The sequence below is a fragment of the Astatotilapia calliptera genome, chromosome 13 (genome assembly GCF_964374335.1).
Source record: "Astatotilapia calliptera chromosome 13, fAstCal68.1, whole genome shotgun sequence".
Lineage (NCBI taxonomy): Eukaryota > Metazoa > Chordata > Actinopteri > Cichliformes > Cichlidae > Astatotilapia > Astatotilapia calliptera.
In genome coordinates this window covers 7,704,852-7,719,477 of record NC_137434.1, presented here as the reverse complement: position 1 = coordinate 7,719,477, position 14,626 = coordinate 7,704,852, and the positions used below count along the sequence as shown (strand labels likewise).

Here is a 14,626-nt window from a genome sequence, read left to right as displayed (position 1 = left end):
TCTTCATGTTTGTCTTATTTTTCCTGCCATAACTTCATCATCTTAGCTGCCTCTCCTTAGTGGTCCAGCTAGGACTATAATGCTGTAGTCTAGAAATAAATGCTGTAGACTGTTCTAATCAGGTTCAACAGTATTTACCATCAAAGTCAAGATCACGCTTTAATAACCCCTGTACATAAACATGTTTATTTTCTTTTTACAGCAAGTTAATATGGAGGTTCAAAATGTCTAATCAGACATTGGTACACAACATGAGGTGCCAAAATCAACTTCAGTGGGGGAGAACTGGAAATCAAGAGAAAAAAGAAGGCAATGCCACTTCTCATACAAGTAGGGTACATACTGAATTTACACAAAATGGGGGGGAGCATTTGAAACACACCGCAGCACTGTGTGGTTATGAAAACATCTAGCTTTAAGTGTACATAAAGTTGAATTTGTACAGTATGTTTGCAGAAACAAAGCCACTGCCTCTTTCCGTTGAACATTCACAGACGATGTTTCGGGTTAGGCAACAGAACGTGATGGAAATGGCTTACCAGAAGATGTAGGGCCTTTTTAAGGCTTTAAATAACATATGGAATCAAAATAATGTGTCTAGAAAATCATCAAAATGCACCTTTCCATTTTGAAACCAAGAAGATGCCAACAATCAGGAAAAAGAAAAAAAAAAACTGACAGCGCTGAAGTGAAATCTGATTTGATGATTTGGTGAAAACTTCATGCAATTTCAGGCAAGATGTAACAGCGCCACCAGCCCCACCCCAAGCACCAAACAAACAAATTGTTTTAACTGAACGATTCATTTTTGGAAGAAAGGAAAAAACAACACCCTGTAGTAAATCTGTACAACGAAAATACATTTGGGATCTACATCTAAAGGTACATTATTATGGTTATATACACTGCCCACCATCCATATATTATCTTTACATGTAGACTTCATTCAAACCCAAACATTTAGAAAACATAAAACTAAACAGATAAATGGGATCACATCAAACATCCATTTTTTAAAAAATCAGTTCTTGCTGTACCTCAGCTGTTGCTCAGTCCCTCTGTTCTTTGTCTGTACAGTAAACTACAGCAGGACTAAAATCTCTTGACTGGATGGACTGCTACCCTAACAGGGAGTTAAGAATAATTGAAATTGGTGAATGATTATTGGGTGAACATTTTTAGTTTTTTTTTTGTTTTTTCCCCAGTGGATTTCAATGGAAACAACCAATTGTACTATAGTAACAATAATTTGAGTGACTTCATGAATACAAAATAGACTTCAGAGTCAGAACACAAACACAAACCCAACTCTCCAATATTCTGACACAACAGAACAAAGGCTTTCAATACACTCAGGCCTCTTCACTGAAGAGAGCTACACTATTCCATCAATATCACATGTACTGTATGTTCTCTGGTCTCAGGTGGGACTGGGTTGGAAAAGAGAAGCCATGTCAGCCTTAAACATTCGCCGCCTCCCTCAATGTTTGTTTGAAAGCAACTGATAAAAATCAAAAGTTGTGTTTGATATCTCTTCCGCAGGTCTCCTGTTGTTCACTATTGAGTTGCGCGTTGAAAATCTTTCAGAGAGGAGAAAAAAAATATGGAAAAACTACATTGTACAAAGTGAGATTCTCACAATCTCTTTGCAAGAATGAAAAGTAATAAAGAATGACTTGTGCCCGCCGTCTTTTGGGATACGCCTAGGCAAATCCATTAACATCCCTGTGTTGATGCTGCTTCACTTCTTAGTCAATTTTCACATTTGTGTAAATCTTCCTCACAAAGGCACTTGTTCCCATGTATCCTACGGCACCTGAAAAGCAAAAGATGATCTGTGAGCAAGTTTCTTTTTGTTTGACAGCACCAGGTATCAAACTCTGCTGTTACTTTGCAGGTAAATCCATCACGAGACAGGATGATTACTGGTGAGGTATCCAATAAAGGTTTTAGCAGAGAAACGCACATCCCACATCTACAAAATGAGCATTCAGACACACAGCCAGCCCAGGAGGCAGTGTAGTACCTGATGCAGATCAGAGAAAGCTCCACAAAGGTCCTTCAAGGTACATGAGTGTCAGCCTTGGCTTATTACTCTTTCAGCTGAAAAATGAGTTTGGCTTGCAGCTGGTGGGGAAAAGACTACTTAGCTGCACTTAGAGCTGAATAACCGATGTAGAAAATAAGATTTCTCTAAAAAGATAATTGGTTTCATGCAAGAACTACCTGTATGTACATACGACTAACATTTTTCATACTGAATAAGCCTAAATCATATACAGTCAGTGTGCTTTTCTCCATGTTTGACTCAAGCCCAACTATGAATGAAATTTCAGGTTAACATCGTTTATAGGGAGGTGTGAAAAGCTTTTATTAGATTGCTGACCGTAGCAGATGTCTACTGTACTTCTATAGCCCCCTCCATTGTACCACCTGCTGTTTAATATTTTCACGTCCATCTCTATGACTGTCACGTCCCCTCGACCACCACCTGTCTAAACCGTAAACCACTTTCTGTTTGAGCAACAATTCTCCTTTATTCCTGTCGCAGTACCGTGCGCGTCTAACAATAAAATGTCAGCAGTTGTATTAATATCTTCAAATTATTGAGGTCCCCCGTGTCTGCTGACAGACTTCCCAGATTCTCTTGATTTCTGACAGCTAGACTTGCAGCTTGATATACAAAAATAATCCACCTGGGATGATAATTTGCAGCAATCTTTGGAGAATTTGCACAAGATCACAAAGGCACTCCCATTCATGAGCAGGTGGCATTCTTCATGTGAAAATGAGCAATTTAGAGGAAACTTGTGCAGGTAAGAGGAAAAGCAAACCTTGCAAGACATGAATTTAAGTAAAACTGTAAAAATAGTCATGTTAAATTATGGAAGCTGCTGCTTCCTGCCTTTAACATTTTTTAAAGGCAGGAAGCAAAAGGCATGTTTCAGTCACTAAGAAGCGAGGTTAAATCCTCTAAATGGCCAAATTCAACCACAAACTGTCAATGTACAGTGTGAATGCTGCTAATAAACGGTTCTTGCTGTGACAGTGATCCATCAAGTATCACCTCAATATTTGCATTTTTACACCAATCAAATTGATCCACAAGTTCTCCAAATGATATTTAAAAAAAACAAGACAAAACCGCACTCTGAGATATTTGAAAACTGAACTTCAGTGAAAGGTGAAATTGCTCCACACTATGAGTAAGATGCAGTGTAAGAACTGTCTCAGTCTCTGTGCTCAGAGGGCGGGGAATGTGATGAGGAAATTGAGAAATCTTGAGCAGAATTTAATGTCAGACTATTTTTTATGGCGTCACGCCTCACTGGCACAAATAACACTCCTTATTTGTATGTTTCCAATAAAGTGGATGTGTTACCAACATGTGACACGAAGTGAGACGTGGTAGTTGAGATTTTAGCCCATCATGTATTCATCACATCTATTTATTTCTTTTCTCTTTTGTTAAAATGAACTGTGTGTAAAGTCACATAAACACAAAACCAACCCTTTATAAATGAGACCACTGGTGTTTATGCAGTGAACAGCTATTTACATTTGGCAGAACATCTAATAGTTCCTATTCTGAGATGAGTCTTCAACAAACTCTGAGTTTAAAAATAAATTCAAAGTTGATTAACTTTGAGTTTCTTGTTCCAGACCAGCTGAGTGGAGTAAGTTGAATCAACTCTGAGTATGTTCACCCCGAGTTAAGCATGTGAGAGTGGAGAAAGAAAGCATCATCAATGGAGCTCTGATACCACAGTTCACTATGGCAACAGGTGAATAAAAAGTGTTATTTAAATCCAGTAAACCAAGGGATATGAATGTGTGTCAGTGTGGACCGTGACAGTCATCTTAAAAAGCAAAGAAGAGAAAAGAGATTTTAATGAGCTTGGTCTGCTGTCACCATCATAGAGAGAATAAAAGTTTGATAACACACATGTGTGTGCGTGTGTGAAGTTCAAAGCTGGATCATCACTTACCCGGCTTGAACTTTCATTAAATGAAGCTTGAATTCTAATTTTAGGTTTGATATTTAAATCTTATTATTTAGCTTTAACCCTACGGGGCCAGAGTGTAGGTGAGAGAAACTGAAGACAGTAGCAGACTGCAGGGTGGATCCACCTTCAAGACACGTTTTTATTAAATTAAAACATTTTTTCCCTCCCTCTCTCTTCTACAGTTTATGAACATTGAGTTGTTTGAAAAAAATATTATCTGGAAAAGTTAAGCCATTATAAATGGATCCAGACAGGATGAACCTAAACTGGATGAGGGCCTGATCTGGTCTGAACCTGTGATCTATTCATCTATTTTGGATCTCTCCTGCTTTGCAAGTAGACTTCGGTCCGTTTGCTAATCTGTTACAGAGCCTATGCCTTTGGGCAGATCCTGTTCTCTGTCGACCCACTGAGACTGATTTGTGATTTTTTGTGGGAAATATGTTGAGATTCAGAGTCTGAATTAAAAACCTTTGAACATGTTGAAAGCATGTAACAACTGAATCTCAAGCTGTGAACAAATTTCAGCAGATATGTTCAGAATACAGACTGCTTGCAGCTGCATATAAAAAGACACTTTAAATACATTTAGTCCAGTTTTCAGGTCTTAAAATCATCTTCACTCAAATATTCACCATCTCCAAAATCCCAGCTTTGACAGACATTTCCCCCCCATCAGTGTGGCTTTTACAACACGACAAATGATTGACAACAGATCATATATTATGCATCTTTATACAGATGCAAGCTATTATGCAGATGCATTTAAGTTAAACATTAACTGCAACAGTAATGTTTCAGAGGAACTGACTAAGAGTCTGACTGCTGGATTACTGTCCACAGAGTAAGAAACATGTAGACTACATAGACTTTATTCTGAGCTGTCTGTCTCTATCCTTATATATTGATGAGTGAATGGCTGTAACAGCCCTGATGTGATTTTTTTTTCCAACCTAACTTCTAAGGTGGGATTTCACTGTTTCTAAAAACAAACATCTGCCAATTAAGTTGCTTTTCCATTTGCTCTTAGATGGACTTTACAAATGAGGAATGAGTGAGTGTCAATCAGCTGGTTTAGGTGCAGAGAAAAACTCAAGAGTTTTTTAGTTCAATGATCCGTTACCACGGTAACCAACTTAGTTAACTTTTTTCCTGGCACAGAAAACCAGGGTTTTCATCTCATGGTTAACAAACTCAGAGTTAGCTAAACCTGCTTCATGGAATAGGGCCTGGACCTACTACGATATAAAATTAGGTGGACGTAAAACTTACCACACATGATTCCCAGGGCAGTGCTAAACACAGCCATGTAGCCAAAGTAGAAGGATGTCTGGAACAGCCCATACATCCTGAAATACAACAGGTTAAAATGTAAGAGGTGTGTAAGATGTAAGCACTTCTACAACAGGATGTTTCATCGGATTAATAAAGAGTAAAACTCACTTAGTTTTGAAGAAATAGTAGTAAAAGGAGTACATGTACACATAAACAGCAGTGGATGCAGCAGAGAGGAAGCTCGTCCATTGCCTGGAAGAGAGGGACAAGCAAACGAGAAAGAGGATTGATGACAGGGTGACAATGCCTCAGTTTTGTGGCTGATATTCCAGAGATCCATGTGGGGGAAAAACTCACCATCTGTAGTCCTCAGCATTGAGAAGAAAGTATGTACACACAATGGTGACACACACAGTCACAATGCACAGGATAACCAGGACCAGCATCATGAAGCCATACACATAGTAGATTTTGTAGGCCCAGAAAGATGTAAAGATGAAGTACCTGTCACATGAGGACAAAAACAAAAAACACTTCAACATGGCTGTCTGGATCATTTTAAACAGAGTCCCTCAGTAACACTGCAATACACTTACATTTCTATGAAAATGGAACCAAAAGGAAGGATTCCTCCAAGGCACACGATGACAGCTGGCTCCATGAACCTGAGAGCACAAAATTCAACATATTGACGTGGCCGTGTATCCTTGAGTGTTCGTGTCAGAGTCCCCCTTCAGGGTAAGGACACATGACAAATTGTGTTACGAATGCGAGAAGGGGGAAAAGTTGACAGATTGGAAATTCAAGTAGAGTCAGACAATGGCCTTAGGTCACATCTACCTTTTCCATTTGGCAGCAAGCCACAGTGCTTGGCAGAACGTTGTAAATGTTAATAAACCTGCAGTCGATCGCTTTTCCATATTTCATAACCTAAAAGTGTTTGTGCAGACAGCTAAAATGTTTTGAACTTTAAACCTGACATCTGGCAACTTAAACACAGGCCATTCAACACCTTGTGTCACCTGCATCGAGTACGACATTCTCACTGCCCACTGATCCGATAAGCTAAGCCTCCATCTTCTGACATTTTATAAACAAAATAAAGGACACCTGCCACTTACGAGAATCATAAATAACTCTCCCCTGACCGGTGCCCCTTACAAACTAACACTAACGGCACTTGGGGCAGGGTCTGCATGAGAGAATTATTTTAGGGATACGTGTTCTCATTTACATCGTAGAGGGACAACACTAAAAACAAAAACTGTTGAAAGCGGTGACCTCAGGGTAGTCTTAAGTTCCAGTTACACTCTATCCATTATCTGACCCCACGTCTCTGTCACTAATAATAATAATAATGGATTGGATTTATATAGCTCTTTTCAAGGCACCCAAAGCGCTTTACAAAACCACTATTCATTCACTCTCACATTCATACACTGGTGGAGGCAAGCTACAGTTGTAGCCACAGCTGCCCTGGGGCAGACTGACAGAAGCGAGGCTGCCATATCGCGCCATCGGCCCCTCTGGCCAACACCAGTAGGCAAATAGGGTAAAGTCTCTTGCCCAAGGACACAACGACCAGGACAGAGAGCCCAGGGATCGAACCGGCGACCTTCCGGTTACAGATGCGATTCCCAACCCCCTGAGCCACGGTTGCCCACGTCTCTGTCACTAAGGCAAAGACAACTGCGACTGGCCACGTCAAACCACACCTACCATTTCTTCTCAGGGATCGGCCGCGGCACAGCATTAACTCGGCAGGGAAAGTTGGGCTGGCCAGACAGATTCCTCCCCAAAATTGTTCCCACGAGGTTCAGAGGCAGGATGACAAAGAAGCAGATACAGCAGACAGCAACCTGCAAAGATGACAAACATTTAATTGTTTTAGTTGGGCGGTCTGTATTTACGGCCATTATCCAGGGTGTTTCACATCCCCAATCAGTTGTTTTAATTTTGTTGACTGTGTTACAGAAGTTAATGTTCACTGCGTGATCTTATGGTACAAACTCAAATGTTCATTAAACTGGAAGAGTAACAGATGAATGGATTTCATCAGCAGATGCCCTAGATGTTTCTGAGGTTTGGCTGAGTCAGGGGAACAATGGCTATTTCATGACACTTTTGATTGATCAGCTCTGCAGCGCTGAGTGGAGCAAACAAACAGCTGTTTGTAATTTCTGTAATTAGCAATTTAAAAAAATATGTGAAATGTTTGTGTGTGTGCATTTTTTATTGCTGTAGTGTCTGAAAACATTTGGCACTGAATGAAGAAATAAAGCAAACAGAATTAAAACTCTACAGTGGGTTTGGGACTCTAGTGTCATAAATATCAGGTGAAGTGTGCATATTGTGTTTCAATTTGTTAGTACACTTTTCTCATTACTTCAGTTGTGTTCCCCTGCATGACTAAATCCCATTGCTGATACCAGAGATCTATGCGGCCACACAATTTAAATGCTGGCTCTTGACTTGGAGGATGTTCTTCATAACATTGTGGTTTTTAGGGAGGTGCTGCAGTGTGAAATCCCACCATGGTTCCAAATGGGATGGCTCTGGAGGCGTGGTAGTAGATAGCAATGAAGTTGATGAAAAAGGCAGTCCCGCACACCATGGCTGGGATCATAAAGGCCCCAATGAACATTTGTTTAATCCATCTCCTGCCTGTATTAAGCCAAAAAATAAATAAATAAATCAGACGGCAAAACACGACAAACTGCTTTATTAGGGCATGTCACACATATTTTGTTTGTAAGAAAACAAACTATTTTATTACCTCCTTGTTTTGCATACAAACTTCCCCCGAAGTAGCCATTGACAGGAGAGGTTGCAGCATACACAAAAATGGCTGTGCTCAGCATGGATCCTCTCCTACAGGGAAAAGAAAAAGTTAGGCCAAGTGAAGACCACTCCCCTTGGCGTTGCATATAATTTTTGTAGTATTTTATAGCACACTTGCACCCAATTCTTTGTCTAAAACAAAAGAAGAAAGATAGAAATGAACACTTGATTCCTTGATTTACAAAATGGTTACCTTCTTTTTTTTTTAATTTCCTCTTATTTATACACAAATGATAATTAATTATTCTTTTTCTGTCTTCTTTCTATTTTCCTAATCATTTTGTTAATGTTAAGCATGACAGACTACAACAAACTAACGTAAGTTAGCAGACCCCTCAAAATGTAAGGTAATGCTTTTTTAACAAGTTAATGCAAGTTCCAAGAACACCTCTTTCAACATGTAGCTCCCAAATATAGCACAGATGTTCTTTTTTCTACAATCCCGTTTCAGAGTCTGTAGCTTTAAAATCAACTGAGCTGCTGCTGTTCACACCTCTTCTAGGAAAAGGTATGACAGTGAAATGAAGCCAATGGGAGCAGCACAGTATCTCTCCCACTTCTTTGTCTGAGTGATCTTATTAAATGTTATTATCAAGATCACAGCACGTCTTTAACTTTCTCAGATGTTATAATATAAAGTCTGGATTTATAGAGGGGAAAAAATGGCTTGCATGTGACACCAGGTTAACAGTCCTTCATACCCATTCTCTGCAGTGACGCAACACAAAAACACAACCCGCACAAAACTCTTGTCTATTGGCTTCAGTCATCAATCTTAAAAGTCTCCATTTTCCAATTGTTCTTCAATATTAGCATTTTGAGCCTTACATCAAAAGGTAATTGTAACCTTAGCCACATTAGCCACTAGACATACCAGAATGGGATTTTTACCATAGCTGTGGAGACTAAAAATAAAAGCCAACAACTCAGTCTTCACTTCTGCAAGAGCCAAGACTGCATGAAATGATTTCTTGGGATTATTTAGAATACTTTCACTGCCTTCCCATGCTGCCAGACAACTTTTTTTTGACTGAGAAACTGAAGTCATTATATCACTATAAAGCCAGCAGACTCTGCAAACAAAAACTGTATTTTTACTTTAGCTTATTTGTTTTGCTGTAGAACTTTTTAAAACACAGAATAATGCACTTTTTATATTTTTCAGGCTAAACAAAGAAAGCGAATAAAATTCGTAGAGGCTTTTAAACCTGGGAGCTCATGTAGTTGTGGGGGTGCTAGAAGAGAGCAACTTTTCACAACTTTACACAAAAATGAGCATTTTCACAGTACATATTTTCCTGATTATTTCATATTTGAATTTTAGCTGAATGATTTAAACCTTGCTCTTTGATAAAACCGTAAGTGAGAGAAGACAAAGACTTTTGATAAGGGATCCAATACACAGAAATCAACTTTGCAACTAAAAACCAGATCAAAAACAGTCCTCAGCGAAATCTTACAATCATAACAAAATGTTCAATTACTCACTCTGTGTACAGATCCTCAACCATAGCGACGATGATAACGATGAGGGAGACTGAGAAAATCTGGCAGCCGGAGCCAATAAGTGAAGAGAAGATCAGTGGATGGCTTGACGGCCTAAACACATCTCCATGTACCTGCTTCCACCCATATTCGTCTCCAAGGTCTCTATCCTGTTGGTACAAAGCAACATAAGGAAACTGAGAGAAAAGCGTGATGAGGGGAAAAAAACAACAAGAACAGATCTTAGTTCCATGTTAAAGCATGCAAGTACAGCCAAAGTTTACCATGTCATCCATTTCCTCCTCTTTGCTGTATCTGGCATAGTCCTTTCTTAGCGTTCTCATAAGAATCATGGACACCAGACCCACCAAGAAAATGACCATCATGAAGGAATTAAAGATGGAGAACCAGTGAATCTAAAAAATATATATATAGCAAAATCAAAAATTTTCTTTAAGAGCAACACTGGAAAGCTCTTTGCATCAAAACAGTACATCAAATAGCCACACTTGAGTAAAACAAATGAGTTATGACGCTGCATGGAAAACAAAACAAAGACTCTTATTGAGCAGGTTGGTCATTTACATTACATCTGTTGCAAGGCTCAACTTGCATCTTCTGAAATGTCATACAGAGTTGTGCTATTACAACAAGCCAATGGTATCCCCACTGGCATGAGGAAGCATGTGAAACACCACAAAAGTTATTTCACTCACTCTGTGCTGAAAGAAGGATGGATCAAGGTACTTGTCAAATCTGTCTTCAAACTTTACATCTGACTTCTTCCATTTCACCTGGATAGGAGAGGTTCATTGGCATTTATGCATGTGTTTACATGTCCTATGTATCCCCAAGAGAGTATAAGTCAAATATGGCAGATATACAATGATTTTTAGCTTCCCAGAATGTTAATCAAAAAGTACTCACAGAATAGGACATTGGGATTCTTGTGTTTGGCACAAGTCTGACTTTCCCTTCGCTGGTCAGATTTACGTCAACGATTCTATTGCCATTGAAGCCGATCTCTAGTTTCTTATACGTCCACAGGTAGTGCTCTTCTCCATTTTCATCTGCCTCACCAACAATACCTTTAAAAAAAAAAAAAAAAAACGAAAAAACAACTCGAGATCTCATTCAGCAGTGGTCCAATGGACAGGTGAAAATAAACGCTTTAGTTATACAACATTAACAATCAGGGTGCAAATGCCAAATAAAGGCCACTTTTGATAACTTTGTAACAGCATAATCTCTACTCACTTGTTACAGTCAGGATTTAGTTTTCATAAAAGGTCATTGCTGAGCAAAGAAGTCTGATGCAAAGCTAGAACTATGAATCTACTGTTGTGGCTATATATATATGTCTGTTTAATGTTTAATGCCTGAAAAATTGTTCCACATTCTGCACCACAAATTAATGTAGACAGGAATTTTTGTTCTAGCATACATAATATTATGCAGGCGAGCTCACTTTAGTAAGCGGTACTACAAGTGAGCAAGTTCTGAAAGTGATGAACGACAGGTCTGCAATTGCTGAGCTAAATAACCCTGATAAACATCTCATAAAAGAAAGGCACACCAGTGCACTTCTCACACAATAGCAACCCGGATGTTAGACTTATAGATATTCATGACGCTCCTAATTATGCGACACATAACTCAGCAACGTTTGAGCAAATACCAGCGCCCCTCCCACTTCCTTCTACATCAGCTTGCATAGTCTGTTTAAACAGGGTAGGAGTGGCACCATTGTACTACTCCAACATATGTGAGTGTTCACACTGACTGCTTGTTAGAGTGACAGTCTTGACTCAGTAACAGTAGTGGGTCATTAATATCCTTCTTTTGGTTTATATGAAACACTTTTGCACATGGGAAATGAATACTAAAAGCTGCAGGAGAATTTTTATGAGCTCTGTATCCAAATATTCAACTATTTTAATGTTCATTGGGTTGTTATTCAGCAATCAAATTGGAAATATAAACAATTTGTTGCCAATTTAACAATTGTTTTATTTTTAAGCTTCTTTGCAAAAGAAATAAAATACAAGATTGTATCCTACACATCTTAACAATGTCTTGCTTGTTTGGCACAGGAACAGCACTCTGACTCTTTCTGACATGTTCAGTGGGTGAGTGGACGGAGAGGTTTCAAAAAGTGAGACAGCAGCGGGGCACAGCGTGAGAGAAAAGTTAAACCTGCTGTTGCTTCCAACTTTCTCTCCGAGTTATCATTTTATACACAGATAAAGATGAAAAAACACCACAGCCATTGTCTTTAATACATGGGCTGAAGAGCTCACCTTGGGAAGTGTTTATTATTCTGGACAGCCCTAACACTCAGTACATCCAGTGTCTTTATTCATTTTATGTCAAAATGGTTCCACTCATTAGTATATTTTTCAGTCAGCATAATACCATAAAATTATTCTAAAACGTAAAGCTGTATATAAGCTAATCAACCGGTACACTGCACTAATTAAGCTGATTCAAAACAAAAACAATATAATACAACATAGACTAAATCTTGAGTGCCTTTTATTCTGACATTTGACACATGACATTGTGTCCGGTTACACCTCCCTACAACACCGGTAAAGAATAAATGGACCAGTTATCTCAAGAATAGGAACTGGTTTTACTTCTTCACCATCAGGATGAAAATGTCGGTCACTCTACTCTAAATATTACCACATCACCACTAATAGCCAGTAAGAGGGGATGCGTGAAATTCTGAGATGAGAGAGATGTTAAAAATAAATTTGGCTATGTTTTGTTTTTTTTGTTTGTTTGTTTTTTTTTTGGGGGGGGGGGGGGGGGGACTTTACTACTGCTGCATATTACTGTGAAAACAAATCTTTGTATGCTGTTGCAAAAAGCAATAAAAATATTGTTCACAAAAATAATAATTTTTCTATTTTTTTTTCATTGCTGTTGGATTTTGGTTTTTCTCCCTCTACTCCCTATACTGCTAGTAGTGAATGTAATCCTATGTGCTTACAGGGTAATAACAGTCAAAAGATGAATGTCGCCCAATATCAATCTTCAGCAGATTGACATTATACCTATTACATCTATAGTAATAAGAACACACCTCAGAAGCTAGACAAAACAAAAGAAACATGTAAAAGTAGATGTGTTAATAAAATAAAAAGTGGTTATCAACTTACCCCAGATTGGCAGGTCATCTATGTACATTTGGTACCAGTAGTGATTCTTTATGGCGTAGACAAAAGCATCTCGTTTGGCTTTGTCCAACTCTATTTCACAGTATGTTGACTGCATGACTTCCTCTACAAAGATAAAGATCACATTTTTAGTAAGTGTAGGAAGTTTTGTGGAATTAATAAAGCCAGACATCCAGAGACAAGCAACATTTTTTAGTTATAATGCTCTTGCTGATTCAAAAGTCCTAAAGAGGTGGAAGTCAGTGGAAGTACCTTTGAACTTTATTTGCAAGCCGCTGAATTCAAGCTCCACTCCCTGCAGAGCCTCTCCAAGTGTTTCATGGTAATGACTGATGGTCTTCTGGGAGCCCGCACAGAAGGGCAACGAGAAATACTTGTATGTCTCCTGTCGGTTGTGGTAAGGCCCCACTGTGTTCATCCATAAAACTACCTCCTCCTTATCTGTGTACTGCAAAAGGAAAACAGGAGGACTCTTATAATTAAATCCAGGAATGCTACACCAGTTCTGCAAGTACTGCTGATGTCCTATTCTTATTCTATCGATAGTGCACCAAAGAAACTTCTGTGAGTTGCCAAAAACTTTTAAAACAATAGCAGCAACTTTCAGAGCACTATCGCGTTATAAATCATGCAAACAAATGTAAATTTTAGGCTCTTTTCACACTGTTATCGAGCCATCCTCGTAGCACTATTGTGTGTTAGCTATGTGTACCACTGGCAAGGAAGTTCTCGTGAATGCAACATCCGCCTCTTTACTTAACAGCTTCCACATTAGCGCCCCATTTATAATTAAGACAATGTAATGCACATTATTATCTTGTTAGCCAGGTGTAATTAGGGAGGCTGGATCTGACAACGGAGAACAAAAGTAATATGAAGAGGGCCTTAAGTTTAATCGATGTCAAGAGTAAATGTTTTTCATTAATTGTGTTTGCGAGGCTAAACGGACGGCAGTTTTATAAATCTTGCCTTTGATTAACTAACTAACGTTAGCTACAGGCTAACTAGCTGCTAACTTAAGTGTAGCTTCCGCCGGTGCTCAAGTAAGGTTGCAAAGACCAGCTTGGAAGATGTGCTAACAAGCTAGCAAGCAAACGTTACTCATAAGCACTTAGGCCGATAAGTAGTGACAACTTAGCCGGCTAAATGAATGCCTACCCGTTTGATAGCTCACCCAGTATCAGTATATAACCCACAAAGACCAAGTCATGAACCCTGTCACGTTTATAATTCTGTTTTGTGGGGTGTAGCTAGCCGTCGCGGCTACAGTTAGCAGGTTACACAGAGCACAAACGTCCATTATTTTCAAGGCTCCCCCTTTTCAGTCGGCCTCTCAAAAAGGTGTCTTACCGTGTGGTCATGTTCGTCTGCGTCGACAGGTGATAAAGAACATACAAGTGCGAAAACCACCGCCGCTACCACCTTCCACCTGGAATATCCCATTATTTTCAGAAAAAAAGTGTACAGAAAGACTGGGGATGTTAGCTTTGCACGGCTATCCCACCTTCTTCCTGGTTGTATGACAGAGGCAATTTTTAGGGATGCTCTCGTACGCATATGGCGTAAGAGCCTCATGAGCGTTCGTCGTATGCACGTTCGATTGGCTGAAAAGAGGCACGTGGCTGACGACGTCCAGTCAGCGCAGAAAACGATGGATACACGGTGATTATAGAAACTCTGTCGGCGCATCTACCGCAACCTTCAGCCACGTCATCCGACTGCAAAGACTGGAGCTTCAACTTTGACAGAGAGCTGGTGCATGAAACATGATCCTCGAGTACAACAAGCGGGTCTATTCACTGTCTGATGAGGCCTCTTAATGGACCCAAAGTT

At 39.3% G+C, this 14,626-nt stretch overlaps 1 protein-coding gene across 1 annotated transcript; it reads right to left on the bottom strand.

Annotated features, from left to right (window-relative positions):
* Nucleotides 1-163: 163 nt before the first annotated feature.
* On the bottom strand, nucleotides 164-14,510 carry tm9sf3 (transmembrane 9 superfamily member 3). Its single transcript, XM_026189357.2, has 15 exons — nucleotides 14,144-14,510; nucleotides 13,046-13,241; nucleotides 12,776-12,898; nucleotides 10,536-10,696; nucleotides 10,325-10,402; nucleotides 9,893-10,024; nucleotides 9,612-9,778; nucleotides 8,059-8,153; nucleotides 7,816-7,946; nucleotides 7,002-7,141; nucleotides 5,879-5,947; nucleotides 5,640-5,786; nucleotides 5,451-5,534; nucleotides 5,280-5,356; nucleotides 164-1,816 (listed from the first exon to the last, which is right to left on the bottom strand). The coding sequence occupies exons 1-15, from the start codon at nucleotides 14,480-14,482 to the stop codon at nucleotides 1,749-1,751; spliced, it is 2,007 nt and encodes a 668-aa protein (XP_026045142.2). The 5' UTR covers nucleotides 14,483-14,510; the 3' UTR covers nucleotides 164-1,748.
* Nucleotides 14,511-14,626: the final 116 nt, after the last annotated feature.